General features: G+C 46.1%; 1 protein-coding gene across 1 annotated transcript in view; it reads right to left on the reverse strand.

Annotated features, from left to right (window-relative positions):
- Positions 1-12,032: 12,032 nt before the first annotated feature.
- CADM1 (cell adhesion molecule 1) overlaps positions 12,033-24,604 on the reverse strand; it is a 160,638-nt gene continuing 148,066 nt past the window's right edge. Inside the window, exons 11-14 of the mRNA XM_031556845.1 lie at positions 23,824-23,877; positions 21,871-21,951; positions 15,042-15,173; positions 12,033-14,477 (exon numbers count right to left, since the gene is read on the reverse strand). Of these exons, the coding sequence (XP_031412705.1) occupies positions 14,359-14,477; positions 15,042-15,173; positions 21,871-21,951; positions 23,824-23,877 (386 nt within the window). The 3' untranslated portion in view covers positions 12,033-14,358. The remainder of the gene's footprint in view (positions 14,478-15,041; positions 15,174-21,870; positions 21,952-23,823; positions 23,878-24,604) is intronic.

Here is a 24,604-nt window from a genome sequence, read left to right on the forward strand (position 1 = left end):
ATCCACAGCCTCCTTGGGCAACTTGTTCCAGTGCCTCACCACCCTCTGTGTGAAAAACTTCCTAATATCCAACCTAAACCTCCCCTGTATCAGTTTAAACCATTCCCCCTTGTCCTATCACTATCCACCCTCGTAAACAGCCATTCCCCCTCCTGTTTGTACTCTCCCTTCAAGTACTGGAAGGCCACAATGACATCTCCCCACAGCTTGTATGCACATGGAGAGACAAACACCGGTCCTCCTCACTGATGTCTTCCACTGCCACTGATTTCTGAGCATCTCAGCAACAAGCAGAACTTCTGGAAAGCATCCTCCAGACCCCGGCTTCCTCACCCAACCCCTCTTTGCTAAGAGGCACATACATCCATACACCCACACGCAACAGCATGCAGACCAGCACAGTGCACGCTGCAGTGGTTACCATCAGAGAGTAGCATTGCCTCACTCTGCTAGGCTACTCTTTTATTAACTCCACGTCCTGTGCAGGAGTCACAAAGCTGAGGTCCAGTTGGCCATGACCTTGCCTGGAGCCTGCTCTCCCCTTCCCAACAGCCGGACATCTCCCCAGGGCTGCAGCCATTCACAGCAGCACATCAGCATTGCTCTTCCCTGGGGCGGTTTGTATTTCACCTGAGTTTCCTACGATAAATCCTTATCGAGAGCGCCCGTGGCAAGCCTATGGTGACTTCTTTCCTCCTTATTAGCCCTGTGCAGATTAGCTCTTGGCAGCACTTAGCCAGTTTGTACAGATTTCTGATAAACGTTTTGACAGATTTTCCTGACTTTGGGGGAAAAAAAAAAAGCCAACATAAAAACCACAACAGCAAGGATAAGAAAAAGAGAATCTTTGCCTTTCCATGCTTCAGATACTGTTTAAGACATGAAATATTCATCATCTTTCTACACGCGGGGTCTACAAACCAGTAAGCACTTCTGTATCACCAAATAACTCCCAGCCATCCCTTCCCAGTCCCTGGGTCTTCTTCACTGTACCGTCTCAGCTCCCAGAATGTGGAGGAATGTCCTACACAGAAGGACCTGAGGCCACATGGGGGTTTCTAAACACGACTTGGGATGCCCAGGGAGCACTTTGCTCCTTCAGATCTCTGTCTCTGCAGCTCCTACAGTAAATTCAGTGGATCACCTTTACCTTCAGTGCTGCCTCTCCCCTGGAATGCTAATATCTTTTATTCACTGCCACTCTAAGTGAAAGCTTTCTAGATAGCAGAGAAGGCACTGAGAGCAAAGGGTATTTTGCCTTTGAGGCAGGTATTGGGAATTTAAGGCACTGAACTTTTTTGGGGGGGACGCAGAGCCCCCGTGTGACACCCACAGCCTTGTACAGATGGGACCCCCCCCAGCAGCCATATGGGTTTTGACCTTAATCTTTCCCTACACCCTGACCTCCTCCTCCAAGAGCCATGGTTATGCAAACAGAGCAGTGCTCCCACCCCACTGCAATCTTCCCGTCCTCTCCAGATAGCTGGGGATGGAAATTTCCACCATCCCCTCATGCAACCATTTACTTTCTGCCAGATTTATCTTCCTGCTATTAGCCTTCAGAGCTCTGATTTGTTTGCCTGTCATTTGGACAAATGTTGACGGGGAGAAACAAGCGGGGCTTCTTTCCCCATTCCCTTTTTTTCCCTTTCTTTTTCCCCCCCTTCCCTACCATGGAATCCAGCCCCAAGAGCATCAAAGAAAAAGGATGAAGAAGTGACCCATAAAATAAATACAAGGCTTACAGTTTCTGATAAAGATTAAATATTGTAGGAGTCATTTCAAATGACGAGATAAAAGCTAGGGGAAAGAAAAGCCTCAGACCTCGATAGGGCTGGAGAGAAATAAAGAAGCATACAGACACATACACAGGAAAGATGTCTTATAAATTTTATGGAGAGTTTGATAATCTGAATATATTTTGCTCCAAGCAGACTGTTCTCACACAAGTGCATCTCAAACACATCCCTGAGAAATCCTAGGAGAAAAGCAGCAGGAAAGCTGAGCACCCACACTGTGTTATGCTGACCTGGGAGCTGGCAGCTCTCTGCCCATCCAGCCTCAGTCCAGTGCTGACCCACAGCTCCCAGAACCACAGGGGATGAAAGCAGCCCCAGAGCAGTACCCTCATTTTGCCCCTGTCTGCATAAGCAAAGAGACAACCCTTAGAAAAACAAAAATAAATACACTTTCAGGGCTGAATGTCTTCAGTCCTTCAAACCTCACAGCCATAAGAAAATGCGGTTTTCATTCTGTCCTAATTCAAGTCTCCCAGAAGGAGAAAGACACTGACCTAACTGATAAAAACAAAAAGAACTTCCACAGATGTCCTCAGAGATTTCATCTCCCAGCTCACTTTCCTTTGCATTTCTGTGCACTAAAGCACTCCAGCAACACAGCTAGAGAACTGGAGGCTCACCAGGCTCCTTCACGTTTAATTTCTCCCCCTACTTAGAAGCTTTCTGAACATTCATGTAAATCCCAGGCTGCTCCCATATGCCGCCCCGCAGCCCAGGCAGGCTGACAGCACAGCACTGCCCACTACAATAATATGTGTGCTCAGACACCACAGCAGCACACAAAACTCAGGTTTCACAGAAAAAAAAGCCAACAGATGATACCCACAGCCCGTGAGAAAAGCACAACCGGCTGCATCTCACAGCCCTCCTTACCTGCTGAGTTCAATCCTGAATGGACACAACACCAGTGCAGGACAGGATCGTGTTGCTCCTGCCCAAGGAACACCACTTTCTGCCCACCAGCCCTGTGCTGCAGGTGGGGTGTGATGGGCACTGAGTATCCCCAGGTGTGGCAGGGAAGTGGCTGCACACAGGGCAGGACAGGCAGGGCAGGAGCACAGAACACAGCTGCATCCCCAGCAGGTGGGGGCTGCCACGTTGGTGGGGATTTTTGGGGGTGACAGTGGGGAGTAGGGGAAGGCTGGGCAGGGACAGCACCCAGCTGTATGCTGAGAGCAGGCTGGAGGAGCCCCTGTTCCCTGCTGTCCTGTTGATGTGCTTCATGGCAGCACATCCCTGGGCAAGGAGGACTGTGGGCGCCGAGCAGCCCGTGCCCCATTGCTATCAATGTGGCACCAGCAAACAGATGGGCTCCTGGAACACGGAGGGGTTTGCTTGGACAGCAGTGCTGGCAAATCTTTGCTCTTCAGTGTGCTCCTCACTCCCTCCCTCCCTCTCTCCCTCCCAAGGATCAGGTGCAGTCTGTCCAAGCAGACATCCAATTGGGCAAGCACGAGGCAGAGCGTTCAAACGGTGGCACAGAGAGAATTGAAGCCACGCTCGGCAGCAAATTAGACATTTAAAAACTGAGGAGAGTGACTGCTGAAGATTAAATGCATTATAGATTTGCTGGAGGAGAGGCGAGTGAAAGCAAAGGTGGATCATTGACACCCCTCAGGCAGCAGGCTGAAGGTTTGTTTATGTACTGGCGTGTAATCAAGGAGGAATGAATGCAAGACACGGGGCCTTAATTTTCCATTGGCAATCAAGGCCACGTACACCTTTCCTCAGTCACAGACAAACACGGCCGCTCTCTTTGCTCCTGCTCAGCACTGCCCAGAAAAGGGAACATCAGCAGGGCCAGGAGTGCTTCCTGGGGCTGCAAAGCCTCGTGTGTGTAGTGTGGCTGTGCTGGGCTCGTTGTAAGGTCTGTGTGTGTGTTAATGCAGTGAGCAGCCTGCAAAATGTGAGAGCCTGGCGTGTGGCATTGGTGTGTGTTGGAAGCAAGAGGATGAGGTTGGACACAAGCTTTTGCTGTCATTCCAGGGATGCTCTGTCAGCTCCTGAAGTAAGGAGATAAGTGGCTGAGCCGCTCCTGGTTCTTAAGAGTGAAGCAGAACACCTGGATCCTGTCTGCTTTTTCATTTTGTGAGAAAGGTGAAGTATCAAACCCAGCCTGCAGGAAGAAGAGAGGAGCGGGGAGTGCAGCAGTGCTGCCTTCACACCAAGTGGGGCCAGCCCAGGGTGAGCTGCATGCCCCAGCAGAACCATACAACCATTAAGGTTAGAAAAGACCACCAAGTCCAACCTCAACCCATCCCCACTGTGCCCACTGACCCTCAGTGCCACCTCTCCACGGTTTTGGAACCCCTCCAGGGATGGTGACCCCCCCACCTCCCTGGGCAGTCTGTGCCAATGCCCGTCTGCTCTTTTGGAGAAGAAATATTTCCTAATATCCAACCTGAAATAGGAGCAGCCCCCAACACCCAGCATGCATTACAAAGCCAGAGGAATCCCCCTCATCCCAAAGGATGCTGAGGGCACGCGGGTGGGACTTGGAGGAAAGGCAAAGGACAACACCAGTGCTAGCAGGACATGAAGCAAATCTTTATTTAAGCCGTTCAGAGGAAAATGGGATTTGCAGAAAGCAACAGTGGTTACAGCAGAGCGCTCCAAGCAGACAGCAGATCCCTGCAGTAGCCCTGTTCTTAGCGAGTGCTGCGAGTCTCAGCACCGTTTTAAACACCAGGGACTCTTTTCCTCTTTGTACTCAGAGGCGGATAAATGCTCCTTATTTCACAGGGAGCGGATGGAAGCAGAACAGACAGCTGCAGCCCAACAGAGTACAGAGAGGAGCGGGGGCTCCAGGAAAGGACCCCAGCAGCAGTGTGTGGGGAACAGGGGGGTACGGGCAGGGGGGGCTGCATGTGGCACAGTCCTGGGATGGGAGGAAGCCCCGTGCGGGGCCATGCGCACGCCCTCCTCTGAAGGAGCACAGTTCTCTTTGTAGCCCGAGGTCAGGGTTGCCCCCAAACTAAACTCGGACTGATAGATCTGCCTGATAGATCTGCCTGCCTTTGATTTTCCCCCATTGCTTGCTGAGGAACTGCTGAATGTATCCAGCCTTGTCCTTTCTATCTATATTCTGTATTCCTATTGTGTCCATACTACTCTACATCTATTACTTAGAGTGCTCTGGCTCTGCAAAACAGGATGAGAGACGGGAGGGAGGCACAGGGCTGTGCAGCAGGTAGGCAGAGGCGTACAGCTTAAAGCAGGTATTCATACAATCACAGAATCACGAAGGCTGGAAAAGGCCTCTAAGATCATCCAGTCCAACCATTCACCTACTGCCAGTGTTGCCCACTAATCCACGTCCCTCAGTACTACATCTATCCTTTCCTTAAATGCTTCCAGTGATGGTGACTCCACCACTATTATTAATGTATTAATGCAGCTGGGCCCAATGTATTCGCATTTTCCAGGAAAAGCCTTCAGCATACAATAGGAAATGCCTCTATGACTGCTTCTTGAAATAGGAAAAGCCAGTTTAAACTTTTATTGGCCATTAAACTTAAATTATTTTCTCTGTTGCACTAATTCAGATGTTAAACTATTAGCCTGAGCATTGCTTTTTAGCTGGGATTTGTTTTCTCCCGTTGCTGAAGTTATCCAGATACGTGGGGTTCATTTAAAATCAGAGGAGGATAATGTGTGCAAGGGAGATAATCTTCTGCAAATGGCTGGTAAATTGGAACCACCAGAATTATGGGCTTGTTCAGTGTGGAGGACTGAATTGCTCTGCCCAGGCTCACAGGACTCATGTACAACTCATTTCCATGTGTGTACTGTAGATGTTGTGTCTGTGCTGTGTTTGCAGCCCTGCATTGCCTTGCATTGCCCTGCAGTGATCTGCATTGCTGTGCATTGCCCTGCATTAACCTGTATTGCCCTGTACTGCCTTTTATTGCTCTGCATTGTCCAAGACTGCCTTCCATTGCCATGCATTGCTCTGCATCACCCTGCATCACCCTACACTGCTTTGCATTGCCCCGCATTGCCCTGCATTGCCTTACATTGCTTTGCATTGCCCCGCATTCCCCTGTGTCACTCTGCATTGCTTTGCATTGCTCTGCATTGCCCTTCATTGCTCCACGTCACCCCGCATCACTCTGCCTTGCCCTACATTGCTTTGCAATGCTCTGCATTGCCCCGTGCTGCCTGCACAGCACAGGTCTTGGCATGATCAATGCGTTGAGGAGCAGATGTGATCCCATGTGGCACACCAGGAGCCACTGCCTGCAAAATGTGATTGGATCTTCAGAAAAACCTATTAGTCTGGTGTCAGAACTTCTGATGATAACTGACTGGCCAGCTTGGATCAATGCTGTGGACTTGGACAGTTGCACCTCACCCCAGCTCTCCACCTTTTTTTTTTAAACACAAGAGTATTTCAATCACTGAGCTCAGAATTCAGGTGCATTTTACCCGATATAATTTGAAGTGTCAGTTATCGCTCCTTACTTCATGTAGCATGAGCTGCCTTGACTTCCAGAAATACCAGCCTGGCAGAAAAGGCAGTAATTATGCAATCAGAAGTTAAAATAATTCCTCTTTGTACTTAGTTAAAAAATAATCATCATAATAATAATAAAGAATTGTATTTCTTACCTAATAATATAATCATGCAATTAGTTCCAAATTACTTACACAACTTGCGAAAATGTTAAGTTCAGGGCAAACGTTACACTTTTAGTTTAAATAATGATCATTTTCTTCAATTTCATGAAATGTCCTTCGGTCCTTTTAATTAAAACCACTCACCAGCAGCAGGCTCACAGCCCAAGGGGAGCACTGCTGGAGCCAGCTCCCAGGGCTGTTAGATTTGGAGCCTCTCAATTCTGCATGCTATTTGTTCCAGCTTTATCAGCAGTGCTTTTGTTTTGGTGCTTGAAGAGTTAATGCAGAGCGTTGCCCCATTAACCCGTGGGGCTGTTCGGAAAACCTGGGGCTGTGAGGGCTTTCTAGGAGCCAAGATGCCTGGATGTTCAATGACAAAGAGTGTTGGCTTGTGATGGCCAAGGAAAGAAGGGGGGATGTTGGGAGCACAAAATGGGCAGCATGGAAAATTGCTCCTGCTTCCTAGATCTCAGCAAATGCAATCAGAGAGGTTTCTTGGTGGATTTCCTGCTCTGCATGGCTCTAAATGGCCGGACAAAGGCACAACGCAGTCACTTGCTGGTTAACTTCAAGAGATTGGATGTTGACACAAGTCTACTGGAGTCATCTAAGAGTGTGGATTAAGCTCCAGTTGTCCCAGGCAGACCTCCCTATTCCCTGGGACGTAATGAAGTCTAAATAAGAATCTTTTGAAGTTACAGCGAAGTAAATCTGTGATCATTTCAAGCAGTGCTTTATTTGGGTTTCTTTTTCCAAACAGATGGATGCTGCAGCCTGAAATTGCCAAGATTAAAGGGAGCAGTGGTTTAATACACATGACTGGGGAAATAGCTGGGCTATTTGAGGAGCTGAATCCAAAGTCTTGGCAAAGGCTCTGCTCAACATTCACAGAAGGTAAACAGCCTGAGAGCAAAGCAACTGCGTCTCCTGCCCAGCACAGAGGCGCTGGCAAACGCGAGAATAATGAGAAATGTCCCGATTTGGGGCATGGCATGAATGAGCCACACATGTCCATAAATAAATCATGAACTCTGCAACAGGCAGCTTATTTGCTCTCACAAAAGCTGGGGCTGGCAGCATTTTCACTGAGCGATGTTCACAACTGGGTTCTTAATAGGCTATTAACGCTCAATCAAACTTCTATCAGCTTTAACTCCAGAAGCTGAGACGTGGCCATAACCACGCAGCCTCATCCCTTCCTTGTCTCTCGCAGCAGCTTTGCCTCGTGATGGCTTTGCTGGTCCCCACATCCCTCTCTGTGCTTACTGAGTTGTTAAAAATGACCACAACGAGCAGCAGGGCTGTGCTTCAAGGCGGACGCAGCGTTAATCACAGCCCAGCGCCCTCGGGGCTGAGAGGCAAAGAGCAAACACAGTGGGAACGATGGAGAACCTCTGCCATTGCAACACATTGTGGGCATTTTGTGGCGGAGCACACAAAATTAAACCAGCTTCTGGTATTCATGAGGTACTCACCTATAGGTGCATGTGGATGTGTATCACGCAGATAAATGTTACCAGCACTGAGAGGTGCCAGGTGCTGTGCAGTGATGGCAGCAGGTGGGTACCACCTTCCTCTCTGCAGATGTGAGAGCCACAGAATGTCCCAGAACGATCATAGAAAGACAGAATGGCTTGGGTTGAAAAGGACCTTAAAGATCATCCAGTTTCAACCCCCTGTTATGGGCAGGGTTGCCAACCAGTGGACCAGGCTGAAGGATCATTGAGTCAAACTGCTGGCTCCACAGCAGAGTATGCCGCTGTTTTACTATTCTTTCCTTAGATTTCAGAGCAAAGACCATCTCAGAAAGGAAAGGTCCACTCCACCCAGTTTCACTGCACCTGCAGCGGTAGGCAAGACAGAAGTTTTTCACATGTTGCCTTACCCATCTGCAGATATAGACTGATGAATTGCTGCGCAGCTTATTTAATAGGACAGTGTGTTCACCATTTAGTTTGTTATCTCTCGTGTCCCAACACAGCAAAAGGCAGGAGCATTGAAATTAGATGGTGTTGGAGGTCCCTTCCAACCCAAGCCACTCTACAGTCCTGCGATTCTATCAAATACTTCTCTGATGAATGAGATTCTCAGTCTGTCAAAAAGAAAGAAAATCACTGTAACCTGTTCCATAAAATAGGTACCACATTTTTAAGACGTGAAGTATTCCGGAATAACTGTTATTATGCCTTTGTACTTTTTCCACCACACCCAGAAATAGTTAGTAGTAAACCCACTCTCCTGTTACTTTTTGTATAGATTTCTACTTTCAGCCATAAAAGGCTCTTTTTTGCAGATTGCACTGCTTATTAACGGATCCACGGGGGCTGGGGCAGATGGAAGAGGTCAGGCCGTGTTAACACGTTCACTGCTTCATTCCTTGGGCCTCGGCAGCTCAGCCCAGCAATGTGCATCTGCCGCAGGGAGGGACTGCATCTGGCACCAGAACTGCCCCACTCCCCCAGCCGTTGTTCTTTGCAGGCAAAATACAGGCGATGCCATTGCTGAATACAGCTAAAATTCATGAGATAACAGCGTTGCTGTGATTTGCTATTCCTCCCAGTCTTTATAGTGTTTTAATGGATTTATTCTCCGCGACGGAGGAGTCTCCAGACAGGGTGGCACTGGAAGATGATGAGCTGTCAGCGCTGAGCTCCTTCCCTCGGCAGCTGGGCACACGTTAGGTATCTCCACGCCGATGGGCTCGCCATCAAACATCTCCGCCTGCCTGCCAAGGAGCAGCGCGGCACCAACGCGAGGAGACGCACACAATGCAGCTCTTTGGATGAGGTTTGCACGTGAGCACTGCGCCGTGGTGCCTCCTTTCAACTCCTCATCGTCGGAAGCGGTGCCAAGCGCTGGCTGCGCTCTGCACATTTCTCTCGCGCTGCCTTCTCTCGCTCCTTAAATTATTATCTCTCTCCCAGCGGAATAAAGATTCCCGAATTTTTCTTTCACCTGTTCTATTGACATTGTGCCAGACAGAAACGCTGCTGCCTGAATGGTAATGACCAGAAAGCGTTCAGAGAGAGGGGAGCGAGGAACAGGTGGGGAAGGAATTCAATCGCTCATCAACTCCGTAACCTTGTTTCTGACACCACGAGCGTGTGCTGCAGTTGGTTTTGGCTTTAAGGGGGAGAAAGCACCACAAGCCAGCTTCAGACCTGTGATTCTAAAATCTCTTATAAATGGAAATAGTTAGAAAATAAACACGCTAATGATCAAAGAACACATGCTCATGCTCATTTCATATAAGGTGAGGAATTACTCCCTTTTCTGGCTTGCCCTGAAGCTTTTTGCTCAGTGTCAGAACTTCTGCAGGAAAAACATTACTCGAAGAGGTGGATTCAACTTGGAAGCATTGAACACCAGCCTGGCTATGGCAAGCTCTTCGCAAGCACATTTGCTGTGAGATTAAGATGATGCATCTCCCTGTAGTATCTATTCAGTGGAGAACAATGGTGAAAATAATCAGAACTGAGCCTGGAATAGGGATAGGGTGGAGAAAACCACATATCCCAACACTCCCTTACTGTCACAGGATTGAAATACCCATCTACTATTAAAAGCTTGTGCACTGGGCTGCCCAACACCAGCTCTGGAAGATTGAAATATCAGTTACAGATCAATTTTCTCCTCAAATAAACACTAATGCAGGATAAACAGTATTAGAAGATGCAATCGTAACATTGCTGACTGCGGGCTGGACTTCCCGCTGCTCGCAGCAAGTTTAAGCGTAGGGATTAATTAACCTGAGAAGCTATCACTTAGGGAAGATTTAAGGCTCTTGCATCAGGAATATGAGCAGAGGACAAGCCGTGTGTGCAGGAAGGCAGCGGAGACTGAAGGAGGTGAACACGCTTTGATTTTCCCACGGTTCCCTTTTGTTCTGCTCAGCGGCAGCTCTGGCTTTAAGGATCAGGCGTGCGAGTCGGGGTGAGCCGCCTTCCACGGCCAGCATCATGCTCACAGGTCTTCTCCCAGTTCTGGATCCCAGTTTTGCTGGCAGTGCCCCAGTTTGGTGTGGACTTACATCTTCTAACTCAGCTCGGAGCTCCCCAGGTTGCCACCTGGCACTCGCCTGTGTTCTGCTCAGTCCTTACCTTCTGTGAACAACTCTGTCTTATGAACTGCGTTGCTGTTGTTCTTCAGAGTGCTGTGCATTGGGAAGCAGGTGCTTCACAAAGAACTAATGGCTGTGCAACTCCGCGTAAGGAATGAAGTGCCACAGGGGTTATACACTGGTTCTGAACATGCAAGTGTCATCTAAAAGACAACACCCTGTGTCAGGGCTGGAAATCTGAACTCACACCAGAGCTGAATTTCCAGCTCTTTTTTTCCCATGGGATTTACAGCAAGCTCCACTTGCTCTGAATGTGTGATCTGCACAGAATCACAAAGGTTGGAAAGGATCTCTAAGATCATCCAGTCCAACTGTCCGCCTACCACCAGTATTGCCCACTGACCCCATCCCTTGGTGCCACATCTCCACATTTCTTGAACACCTCCAGGGACAGCGACCCCACCACCCCCCTGGGCAGCCCATTTCAGTGCCCAACCACTCCTTGGGAGATGAAGTTTTTCCTCATATCCAACCTGATCCTCCCCTAAAGTCTCCCCAAGACCCATCTCAACACCGTATCATGGAACGCTCCTCTAGGCTTTCAGGAATAAAACTTTGAGAACAGCTAGAAATCTCCCAAGGCAACAAAACCTTTTGTGTTTGCATTGGCTGTCCCAACAGACGTTGCCATGTCCCTCCCACCACTGAAATGCTCTGCAATGCCAGCGGGTGCTGCACTGCTGAGCACAGGTGTGTGCACAACGTGCCAAGTGCTTCTCACCAGGGACCGTCCTCCCCCACCCAGGAGCTGAACAAAGCAAAGCAACCTTATTACAGTGCTCGCCAACCAGCACATTATGCTGAAACTCTAATTAAATACTCAAGATAGCCATCTTTCTTTAAAAACAAAACAAAGCTAAACAAAGCAATGCAACAAACCAACCAACGATCTTTTAAATATCAGATATCAGCTTCATACAGCAACTGGAAGTGCTCAGTCCAAGCACTTCCAGCAGCTTTTTCCTCCTTCTCGTTTGGCCCTTTAGGAAGTACTGCTCAAACTCTACTATGGACTAACGTGTGCCAATGTTCCCTTGCAGAATTGGGTGAGTTTGTGACAAAATGGTGCTGGGAGAAGGCAAAGCACTGCACTGACCTCTATGGCTCTCCAGCCAGGAATGTTGGTCCCCTCCCAGAGGGGAGCTGAGCTGCAGCACTGCTCTTGTGGATTCAGCAGCCTGAGAAAATGCATCAGAGATTTCCCAACGGAGCCAACCTAGAGAACAAGGCTCCCTTCTCAGACTGGCAGGAGATACTGGAAGGCAGCATCAACAAAGGCACGCAGGAGCCCCAAATCCTAAAAACAGGTGATACAGAATCATAGACTATCCCAACCAGGAAGGGACACATAAGGTTCAGAGAGTCCTGGCTCTGTGCAAGACCACCCAAAAATCAGACCTAATTTACCAGCACCAACCTTCCCTTCCCACTGCAATGCAGAGCTCTGTCTGCTACCTGCTGAGCAGCAAAGAGTGCAGGATGAGAGGCAAAGGTAGTTTTGTAACATTAATTTTTTTTTATTAAGAAGACAGATATTTTATAGTACTTTTTTTTCTTTGTAAAAATGGTATACATGAACCGATACAAAATGTGAATGGGAACAGATGGATATGTATTTTTCTTACATTGTAACATCTTCCATGGACACCTTAAAACAGAACTGGCCTAAGGGGAAAAAATAAAAAGGCTGGGTGAATAAAGAACAAGGCTGTTTAGCATCAGTCACGCTTCCTTCATTTGTAATTCTCCTTTAAACGTGTTTGTTCTTTCTTCACACTTAAAAATCCTAATGACCTAAAGCTGTACAAAGTAATACTCAACAATACATTTCAAACAGTGCACTGTATACTGAAGAAAAAATACATAAACCAATATACAACTAAAATTCGTAATTTCCTGTTTTTTATTATTATTATTATTATCATTCTGTTTTTCTTTTCCAATGTGTGGGGCCGAAATTGTTGCAATCTACCTGAGACGGAAAACACCAATCAAAACACATGAACCTGAGACATGTCAACATTTTAAGTCAAAGTTACATCGGTAACACTGCACTACTGTACACTTCCAAAACAAAGATGGGCTGTCCAAAAACAGGATGCCAATTCTGTGACCGACGAGTAAAAAACGCCCCCCCCCCCGAACTCTACATGCTGAATGCTTCTCACCATGGTGTGGTTTGGCAATGGTGCTGAAGGCTCAGAAAAGAGCTGCGCTCGACAAAGTTTGCTCAGGAGGAAAAAAAAAAAAAGCTATTCCTGTGAGTTTCTTCTTCTTGTATTAAGGGAAAAGACCGACTACTACGGAACGGACTTGTTTGTTTTCATGCCATCCCATTCCCAACAGATCCTGCGTTACAATGGTTCTGCCAAAAACAATTAAAAACAAACAAACAAACAACAACAAAAAAAACACACAGAAAGATGACCCCCCCCGGCCCCCTAAAAAAAAAAACACCTGATGCTAAGATTAATGTTACCCTTAAATAAATCAGCATACACGTTCCACATAAACACAGTAAAAAAAAAAAAAGTACCTCTCTACATCCAAGGTAATTCACCAAATTCAGGTAGGATTCCCATAGCGCCTTCTCGTTGCGATTTGCTATCTGTCACCAATCTATAATCTACCTAAATTCTCCTTTTTACCTATGGCTTTAATAAGTCAGTTAGCACTGTAATTTTTTTCACGCAAATTTCCACTTTTTATCCATCAGAATCAAAATAAAATAAAATAAAAGGCAGTTGTACCTGTCCAGCCGCCCCGGGGCTCGGACCTGACATGGTGTGGGACGCAGTGATGGCTTTGGGGTTAGAGACACATGGGCCATCCTAGTGGGATGAGCATCCAACCCCACACCCACCCTGATGCCTTCCAAGCACCACACCAATGGAGGGGGACAGAACCACAGAGCTGCACACTCGCAGCCTTTGGCACTCTGGGAGGGCTTTTCCTGTGCTAGCAAATCGGGGAGAAGTCAGGACAGAGAGCAGTTTGCAACATTATCCGAGCAGAAATCCTGCCCTAAACCCTTTGTGGGGCAGATCCTGCACTCCAGAGCCGCTGGGGGCTGCAGGGCACCTGGCTGGGAGCAGAGCCTGGGTGCGGATGGATGCACCGCGGACGGGCAGCACCTTTTCTGAGTTGCGGGCTATTTTCTAGTCTCCATCAATCTAAAGCATTTGGAACACGGGCAGCCACAAACAGGTTCTCGTTTGTTTGTTTATCCAAGCCTTTACGACAATAGAGAAAATGGAATATGGGTACAGCGAATTGCAAACTATGAAATCTAAAATGTGCTGGTTCTCCTCCGATGAAACCGAGTTTCCAACAGAAAACAGTGAAGATAAAAAGAAGGAAAAAACACCTTGAAAGAAACCAACCTATTCCAAGGGGTCCCAGCAGGCAACTCCAGAAACAGAGGACCAAAGGGGAAACAAAGAGCCACAGAAACCCGAAGGGAACTAACGCACAGAAGCCCCTCTTCTTCCCAGCCTCCTCCCAAACCCAAACAAACAGAAATAAAACAAGGCACAGAATCTTCTGCAAATGACTTCACTAAACTAAACCCAAGCCGGACTTGGCCAAAAAAACAAAACCCAAACGAACTGAGGTGTCGAACAGCAGAGTGTACTTTACGAAGAATATTTTTACACAGCAAATCCCAGACCCTCCCAGTCTCACAGCTCTCCACCCATTTGCGTTTCTCTTTAAAAAAGACACAAGCTGGTTGCAACTTCCAATATCACTGTCTCTTTAGCGTTTAAATAGGGCCAGTAACCGTCCACGGTTGGACACCTCATTGAAACCAAGGCTGTTCTAGATGAAGTACTCTTTCTTTTCTTCGGAGTTGTTTTGTCCTCCTTCTGCATTGATGATAGCTGTGTCTGCGTCGGCTGCATCGTCAGCTCCTTTGGCTTCATGAGTGAAATATGTACCTGCAAAGGAAGCGGTACGCTGTGTGACACGGCAAGAGTTAGCAACAAAGCCACGAGCAGGATGGGCAATCAACACCACCAGAAAGGAAGAGCCCGAGAGCAAGTCCCAGAGCACCAGTAACCCCAGCACACGGAGCAGAGGTTTCCACAGTCCTGCCTGAGACACCCCAGTGCGCAACTTCTTTTTGCTTCCAACACTTGGAAGCTTTTCCAAATGCTCTCAGTGAAGCTGGTAAACATAAATCGTTCGGTGCGAACACAGGGGCTGGAGTGGTCACAGCACCGCACGTGGGCTCGGCCTCACAGACCCATCACATTACAAAAAAACCACCTGGCACATAGGCACCACCTCAGGTCAATGAGGTTTTGTAGCCAGACCTCCAAATTTCAGCTCTAACTTGTGTACCGAGCACACTCAGCACAGCACACTGGTCGCCTGCCACAACTTTCCTCGTTTAAAAGAGAAGAGATGCTCTTCTAAAGCACCCAGAGAGCCAAAACACCACGCGGGAGCTGAAGCACGTGCCAAGTCCGTTCATTTTCCAGTTGCAGTCTTTGTCTTACCTTTATGTCTTGCAAAATATCGCCCTAAAATGATGAGCAGGCAAAGCATGGCAAATACAACCACGGCCACGACACCACCGACGACTGCATGGTCCACGCTCCTTATTGCCCCTTCCTCACCTGCACGAGAATCTGTTGAGATTAGAAGAGCAGTAAGAATTGGGGACTTACTACGACACAACGTGAAGGTTTTGGTTGCAGCCGCCCTCCGGTTTGGAAAAGCCACCTTTCTGCTTTCCAAAGGAGAAGGGATAAAGCGTGGAGCTATCCAGACAGATGAGTTCAGGGTGAACTGATCTGGCCGATACCTCGCCAGGTGCCTCCCGCTACAAGCAGCAGCACTACCACTACTGGTGGACAGCTGGGACAGGGAAAGGAAGAGAAGAGATGTGGAATCATTGGTGGGCACGAGTTTTTGGAGGTTCCCCTAGGATACTCCCCAAATTCCAATCTTCCTTAGGGGCAGAGGGCACAGCAAGTAGCAGTACAATATGGCAGTATGAATCGTTAGCTCTGGAAAGACATCATTAACAAGTGCCCCGGTGAAAACACTTAAACATCAGCCCAAAAAGAAACAATCAACCGAGCTCTGTAAATGCATCTACAGCCATCATCTCCCCCAACAAGAACTCAAAATTACATAATTAAGCATGACCTTTTCTGTTCATTACAGCTCATGACGTCCGGAGACACAAAACTCTTAATCCCGACTATAAAAACCTCTTCAAAAGCAGATAGTGAGCAATAATTGTGCATCGCCTCCAACTGCTTTATTTTATTTATTTAACTCCTCACCATGCAATTAGTTTTCTTTTATAAGCATCTCTCCCTTAGGATGCCATCACCGGGAGAGGAATGACTTATTTGGCGGAGGAACAACTCCAAAATGAACCCGGAATGAGCTATGGCCGTGTAAAATGAATGTATAGCAGTGTAAACAATTTTAATTTAAGAACGCGGCTACATCAACCCTCGCTGCAATTCTAATGGCAACTGAGATTTATAACGTAGTAAAAAACAATTATTCTACCCGTTGATTAATACATTAACATTTTGGAATAGAAGCTAAACCATTGTCTCTCTTTTTTTTTTTTATTGAGTCAAGCGCGACACCTCCATTAAAATGATTTACTGGCCATACCTTACAATTTAAGCACAGCAGCAACAGAAACGGTAAAAATCTTTTAACTTTACATGATTTGTGAAGTCATATGTGAAGGATTTACCATTTAGATCTTTCACTACAAGAAGCACATGGCCTATAAATCTGCCCTGCGTGCAGCTGCCCAGGCACCTAAGAGAAATGCATTTTACCAGGAAGACTGAGAGTGCAAATTCAAGTCAATTTTTAAGAAAGATTTATCCCGGTCTCTCTCCAAAGAACAGAGCAAATCTCTGAAGCCTCCACCTCTAATAATATTTGAAGTTTATCGATCAAGCGTACAGATCCGTGACAGCTAAAGGTAATGGTGCTCTTTTGAGCTGAAACCTGATACAATGCTCTCAAGCAGGAGCCCAGGATTTACGCTTTCTATCGATATTTCCAATTCTGTTCTAAGATGAAGCACTAAGGGATGCAAGTAAATAACTCGTGACTGGGAGCGCTGTATAGCACGCTTTAATTAAAACAATTTAAGAAAAAACCCTGGAGTATTTCTTCAACTTTTCGAAGCAGCAGCTTTGGCACACGCAATGGTTTGATGCTGCCAAGCTCTGGTGCCCGTTGGGGGATAAAACAAAGAACGGCCCACGAGCATCACAAAGGGAGAACCCCTTCCAGTGACTCGCCTAATGAGCTCAACTCAACGGGACAAAAAAGACACCGCTGTAAACCATAAGGCTTTTGCTTCCACATAACCCAAACCGGGTCACTGAGCAGTGGGAGGAGCAAGCCAGGATGCATGTTAAAGCCTGGGGTTCAGCAAAGGGAACATGTACCACGGGCAAGTTATTGCACAGGCATTCGCCATCAGAATAAAAATGAGACCCAAAGAACCCAAACACAAAAATTCTCTCTTACACTGTAACACCAAAGTGCACTCAAAGGATAAAACTTAATTGTGAAACAACCCAGAATAGACTTTTTTTGGTGGAAAAGCCCTGTGCACAGCTCTGTGAGAATTAACACATCTTGAACTGTCAGCAGCTCCGTGTCCAAGGGGAAGTGCTGCCTTTGAGGTCAATGTTTCCCAGCTTTCTGGTGAAGACAAATAACAATAAGCATTTAAAAACATGGTGCACATCCTGGAGCCACGATGGAAGGATTTCTACTTGCTGTGGCAAGCTGCCAGAACAAACTGCCTCTAAAAAAGGCATTTTTTCTTCCTTTTTAAAAAAAAAAAAAAAATACAATACTTCAGTAGGAACAAACTGTGTCGTGAACACTTCCCAGCATTTGCTGCTTTGGCAAGAAGCAGGCTATCCCTGCTCGCTGATGGGAATGATGCCTGGGGTGGTGCAGCACCATGGCAAGCAGACCACCCCACTTGGGCAGGGATGCTGCTGCAACAGCAACCAGGGAAAACCAGAGCCTGGGGTGTTCTGGGGCCACTGCAGCTTCAGACAAGAATCATTCTGTTAGGTACATGGCTAAATACCTTCTTCATCAAGCTTAGGTCTGAAGGATGTACCCAACCCCACAGTGGCTGCAAACCATGTGATACCCAACCGTGCAGCCGCTGATGGTGCACTTCTGACTTTAAAGATATATTTATATTTTCATATTAATTACCCAAGGAATAGCTCTTCTAATTGCGAATGTGCTGGACAAAACAGGCAGGAGCTCTGTTTAAAAATAAACACTCCGCATTTAGAAGCACTACAACCCCTGCACTTACTGGAATTAACTCCTCTTCCTGTCCTTCCTACGATGCATCGATTTGCTCTCTGAAGGAACCACTTGCAAATTAAAATAGCACAAAAATCAGATTTTTCAAAGCGGAAGCCCTCTCGCCAAATTGTTTCTCCTTTTTAAACAGGAAAGAAGGAACAAGGCAGTAGAAATTCATCAGTCTGCATCCTCTGGGGCTCACAGGGGTTCCCACTGCCTTTACTTCGGGGTGCTGCCCAGCAGAAATAATCCCAGGTTGCGGATTATTTCATATTGAATGAGCATCGCTGATGGATGCCACTCATTATTTCCTTGGTAATAAAGTGTTGAGACTTCGGAGCGGGGAATCATTCCCCAAATTTGTGCCAAGAAAGACAAACTTGACCTTAAAAACCGGAATCTGCTTTAAAATGCTGTCTCCAATTCACAAAAGCTATTCCTGCTTCATATCTATGATTAAAAAAAGAAATCACAACTTTATTACTGAAGAGGGAACAGACGAGATGGCAGGAACTGACAAAATGCCACATTATTTGCTAATCCTAATATGTTATTCTTCCTTAAGATTTGCTTTTCTCAGCACCAATTCAATTATAGATGCTACAAATCCTTCTGACATTTAATTCCCTCTTGTCAGAGAGTAGTAAATGTATACATGCAGAGCTTTCCCATTAAGATGTTAATATATATTGGAGCACGCTGGCCTTTAAATCCAATAGTCAGAACGTTTCTACGATGGCTTGTTTTCTGTTTTGCTTGTGTTTTCTTAGGGTGGAAGGGGGGAGGGATGCAGGGAGGGATGGAAGGAGCCAGCATAGAGACACTGCTGCATGTTGGGGACAACATGCACAACTATTCTGCTACTCCACAGCTACGTTGCACCTCAGCTGGACCCCATTTCAGAGGGTGGTGCTTTGATGTGATCCTAATAGGGCGAATAATATCAAAGCACCTTAAAGGAAAACTGCAGTGATAATGGCACCGTCTGCTTACAGTAAGTCAATATATGCAGGAAAAAAAATCAATTTTTTTTTGTTTTAAACTACTGTGTTGAGAAGAGGACGACTGTCCCCTGCATTAAGGGTATGACATATTTTTACCTAACGCAGCACTGAACTTCTCAGCATGAGATGCAGCACAGCATACAGCAGCAGAGAGCACTGTAGTCCTATTTAAAATTGCGGCCGATAAACTTTGGGAGCTTTTAAATGAGATTCTGTTCATTATTTTAACCAAGTTAATTGACAACAATAAATGACAGTGCTCCCAACGAGCATCCTGAAGTTTTCCTTTAAACAGAAAGTGTAAATTGTTCAAACACTACACAAAGAAAGACGTTTTGTGACCGGTTCCTACTCCACTCCATACTAACTCCCTTAGCATTAAATATACAGAGCCTAAGCAAGCATCCAGCACTTGGCAGCACACCCAAGGTGCTCTGCTCACTTTCCTCCTGGCCTGAGGACAAACCCATGCAGGTGGCAAAACTGACACTCGTCAGCCCCAATATCTGAGCATGGAAAGTGACTCAGGGAAGTGGTAACGAGGAACCCATAGGAGACGTTGACGTTGATTATTTCTCACATGAATATTCTCAGCTGAGATCCCTATTTTAAGCCTGACGAATCTTCGTTCTGTGACTTACGGTTGGTGGGGTTTTTTTTTATTATTTTTTTTAAATAAGTGTTAATAATAATCTCAAATTCTCTTAACGTTTTTGCATAGTAATTGTTTAAAAATAGATCACTTACTGCAGCCTCGGGAGCATGGAAAAAAAAAAAAGCTGGCAGATTTTAATAGTAATATCCTCATAATGTGGGTCAAGCTCTTACAGCAAGGTTTAGCTTATGGAAAGCTTTTCTCCTCCCAGCTACTCAATAAATAGGCTGCAATCAATTCTGGTTTTAATGAGGCTTTGAGATATACATATTTATATATATACACATATACGCATATATGTATGTACACACCAGCTCTTCTTTTTAAGTGATAGCATCTCAAGATTAAAAGAAAGGACCAGATTGGACCTGACTGACTTTACTAGCTGTTTTTTAATTACATATCAATCACATCTGAGTTAAAAGCTTCAGAGCTATTAGGAACAAATCATTTTATTTAGCTGAAAAACTCCAGAGCGACTTAAGGCCAGTCCTCACTTTCTGGTATTGCTGTTACCCTGAGCAGCATAGCTCACTGTTTTACCCACATGCTCCAGCACTGCTTCTGATTAAGCCTCCATTTCTTTAAATACCAAGCATGAAATAACCAAAGCTTTAGGAGATATAACCCATCATGGAATCACAAAGGCTGGAAAAGACTTCTAAGGTCATCCGGTCCAACCATCCACCGCTGCCCACTACACCATGTCCCCCAGTACTGCACCTACCCCTTCCTTAAACACCTCCAGGGACAGACACTCCATCACTTCCTTATCCTGTTCTGGCTGAGTTCTGATCTACAGATTCACTTTGTGACATGTGAACAGCTCTGAACTTTTTTCTGCAGCCATTTGTGCTATTAAAGCAGAAAACGGATGGAGCTCTTTTCACAAGCACGTAGCACAGATAGGAATTCTGGCATACTTAGACTTACTCCTGCACTCACACAAAAATTTCTCTTTCATTTCTTGGTGAAAATTAATTTCAAGGACACTAGAGAACATGGGTTTAATTTGTGTGCACACAAGTATGCATACACACAGCAGCTCCACTGACAGCTACCCTGCTTCCCAGATGCAACAAATGCATCATGATAGGGAAGAGAAAACCTAAATCCACTTCTTTCAAGAGTTCCCAACTCATCAATCTTTTTTTCCTCTCGTTAAAGTTTTGCCTATTATGCAGTTAGAACACCAAAATGATGCAAGTTTCCACACTTCCCTCATGGTCACGAGTGTGAGGTGCAATGACCTTACATTGCTGGATGAACCAACTATTCCCCTTTCCTAAGAGGTAAGAAGCCAGGTTGGTGCTGACATTTTCCCACTGGCTGCTCTTTTGACAAATGGCTGGTGAATCCTTTCAGAGAACCACGTTTTTGGCATCAAGGAACATCACTAAAACGTGGGGCAGCGTTGGTGGGCAGAGCAGGGAGAACAGGGTGTCTTCAGTTCAGAACCACTGGAAAATAATCATCAGTGCTCATCTACCAGCTGAGAGACAGTAATCACTGCCTGCACAGCAGGATGAGCAATAATATTATTCATTGCTATAGTCCAGCATTAAGTGTGCTGCTCCTACCCCTACTCTAATTTATTGATGGACTGTTAAAGAGTAGTGTCAACCTGTTCGTCGTATCGTAATTGAATTTGGTCTAATTTAAGCTGGAGAAATTCAAGGAGTTCATCCTTCTTCAATCAATAAGCTCCTCTTCAGTGACCCATTTTAAGCTCGCTTCATAAAAAAGAATGCATTTTGTTTTAATAAATTTAATCACTATGACAGCTGCTCAATGTTTATTGGTTGTTTCTTCAGACTTCCCTCCGCTAGAAAATGGAGCGACACTTACAATCAATAGTAATTGATTAATCAGCAACCCCTTGAACAAAGGTGCTAATCAGGTTTTGATTAGTTAATCAAACCAGATGTAAAGGCTACACGGGTCTTTCTTGATTGTTCAGTGTTTTACAAGACGTGTATCAACACTGCTGAGACAAACAAGAAGACCATAATGCACCTGAGGGGCTCGAAAATACAGATGTACGGAATTAGATTAACTGGATTATTGCAATTATCACACGCAGCAGCATATATATTTATGTGCGTGCGTATGTATATACACACACCAACACAAAGCAGTTTGGACTCGTCACTCACAGCACTGCAGGAATTGTCTCTGTAACACTACGGGGCTGGAAAAACGCTGCAGTAGAATCAGAAGTCAATCTGTGCTGCGGAAGTGTGAGACAAAAGCCTCTGTCCCGTACATCCTACGTTAGGAGCACAGCTCTGAGAGGCACAGACACACACAGAAGTGAACGCGGCACTGGGAACTAGCTACCTGGATGCAAGGCAATAGATGCATTACTTATTTGTACAGTTGGCAGAGCCTCCGTTGAAGCATTTAGCAGGACGCCAGTACCTGAAACGAACAGCACACTGAGCAAACACCGCAGCGGGAGCAGCACATTCAGTTTATACCACATTTCAACAGCCCGGCGGGCTGAGCACGCACCTCTGCGGGATGGGCTTCGGCTCAGCACTCACCTGTGCTGCCCTCTGAGCTGCAGCCACCAATCCAAAACAGGATCCTATGTCAGTTTCTTGGGAATCTGGGCATGAGTTATGTGATGGAGGGCAGAGGCTTGGTCAGAGCAGCAAGCAGTGCAGGGCTGCTGCTCTGTTTTCCAGAAATATTGGTATGTTTGACTTGGGAGAGCCATCCTTTGGTTGTACACAGATAACTTAAGATTGCAACAAGCGAAAAAAACCCAAAATTCTTGGGGGAAAAAACCATCAGCAGTCAAAACTGATGCTCCAAAATGGGTGTCTGTTAGCGCACAAAGGTGCTCGCTCACCTGCTTTGCTGCTCGCGCTGCGTTGTGGGAAGCCCGTGGGAAATATGGACTTAAATTTCAAATTGACAAAAAGAACAAAAATATGAAGTGTATCAGCAGTCAACACATCCACAGCTCTCTGAGAAAAGTGGATGTGTCACTCAAAGCGAGCGCACGAGTGAATGAGGGCACAGTGAGGGTACGGCGGAGCCAGGCAGCGCGGACCCAACTTGTGCTGCTGCCAAGGGGAGGCAGTGCTCCTAGCAGACACCCATTCTGAGCAATTCCTTTGTGGAATTAATTCCCATCCTTCTGTTCGTTCACCAAAATACGTGTTTTCTTTAAAGAAAAAAAAAAAAAGAAGAAAAAAAAAAAGAAAAAAAAAAAGGAGTATCAGAGCAAAACAGTTATTTTCCACCCACACAGTGATATTTAACAGACACCTAGTGCTTCTTACCTATGAGATCTGGCCCAGGCCTGCAATAATAATTATTAGTATTGCTCAGGTGTTAGAATACATATCGAGTTAATCAATCATTTCTAACCTCTTGGCCAAAGCATCCTTATAGTGGCTTACAGGAAGAGAAGCTGTTAGTTTCATTCAAGAAAAGCATTTTATGGAAAAAGACTGAGGTCTCAGGGTTTTGGTACCCAGCGTTAGGTTTTTAAACTGCAGAACAACACAGTGGTGGACCAAAGCCCACCGGTGCACCTCATGGTAGAGACCTGCTGGGATGGGGACCAGGCACCGGTGCTTTCCGTGCTCCACCGCTTCCCAGAGGAGAGCCTGCCAAACCGTGGAGATCAGAGGTTCAGACTGTGCTACGGTGCTCATTTTGTATACACCCACTGCCCCAGGTCACCCACTGAGAATGCTTTTGCTTATTCGTTAAGAATTTGCAAGGATCAACTATAAAGATGCATCCACGCAGCTTTCAGTTGCCTGTGGGTTAAAAAGAAAAGGTTTGAATTGTTGGCTTCGTCTTTGCCGATAAAACGAGGACCTCCTTTTGATTCCCAAGCTGACACTCCCCTTCCAAGAAATGAGCGGGCAGCCTCCATTTAGCGCCGGCTGCACTTTGCAAAGACAGCTTCACACATTACGGCAGAGTTGAGTGTTTTCCAAACATTAAATTCCAACTCAACAGGCCTCCAAATTAGCATTCAAAAAGCTCCTGCATGCCACAGAGGGCAGCGCGCCTGGCAGCCAGCCCGAAAGGTGACCCCGTGTTCCTCCCATCCCCTTTTCACTCCTTGCACAAAATGGTGCCAATGCCAAAAAACAGGGAGGGAAAACCCAACAGGCAACAGCGTGCTTCTGATCTGTGGGACTCCGTGTGCCATTAATTGCTACACCACAGCGACTATACAATGCAAAATGGCCAAGACGCAGAAATCAACGTGGAACCGGTATCTAGCGTAGAACAGCAGTGCTTTACCTAGGTGCTAGCCCTTACCTGAGAGATCCCCATAGTCCAGCTCCTCTGCGGAATTTGGCAACTGAGTAAAGCCTTACAAGCAAAAACAAACTCATTTTTCTTTGTATTCCTCAAGTGACAATAAACAACACACTTAAGAACTGAGGGTGAATTTCTTGGGGGGGGGAAACAAATGAGTCAATCACTTGCCATCTTCTGCTGGTCTGAGCAGAGTAAGTAACTTGTATTTCGGGATTCCAATCATTTACTTTATTACTGACAGACTGGCAGAAACATTCCTCAGTCTACACTGTTAACACATGGAACATGGAGGTGAACCAAAGTCACTCATTCATAACAGCATGCAGAAACCCCCAGACTCAGCCTTTGACTCATCAAATAGGGGCAGTTTCCCAATTAATTCTGGTTTGATTTGAGTTACGTAAACGTTTTGATGTCAATTTTTCTTCCAATTTTCCACTGAAATTCAGTGGGTTTGGGCAATGTTGACAAGCACGGAAATTTATAAATTCAAGAATATCGTGGAGCACATTTCAATACTGAAAGGCATCGTAGATGCAGACTGCAGGCTGTACCTTCTGTTAAAAAAAAAAAAAGGACAAAAATATTTTAGTCTCCCAGTTTTAATGCATTTCTGGGGGGAAAAAAAGCATCTATCCCCAAAGCTGATCAAGACAAACTCTTGTGACCACAAACTATCAGCACCGGAACAATTCCAGCATGAGCTTGAAGGCTGACCAAACCCTGATGTGTTTGGTGAGACTGAACACAGCAGAAGGTGGGTGAGCTCTCAACAACC

Source organism: Meleagris gallopavo, chromosome 26, assembly GCF_000146605.3.
Source record: "Meleagris gallopavo isolate NT-WF06-2002-E0010 breed Aviagen turkey brand Nicholas breeding stock chromosome 26, Turkey_5.1, whole genome shotgun sequence".
Taxonomy (NCBI): domain Eukaryota; kingdom Metazoa; phylum Chordata; class Aves; order Galliformes; family Phasianidae; genus Meleagris; species Meleagris gallopavo.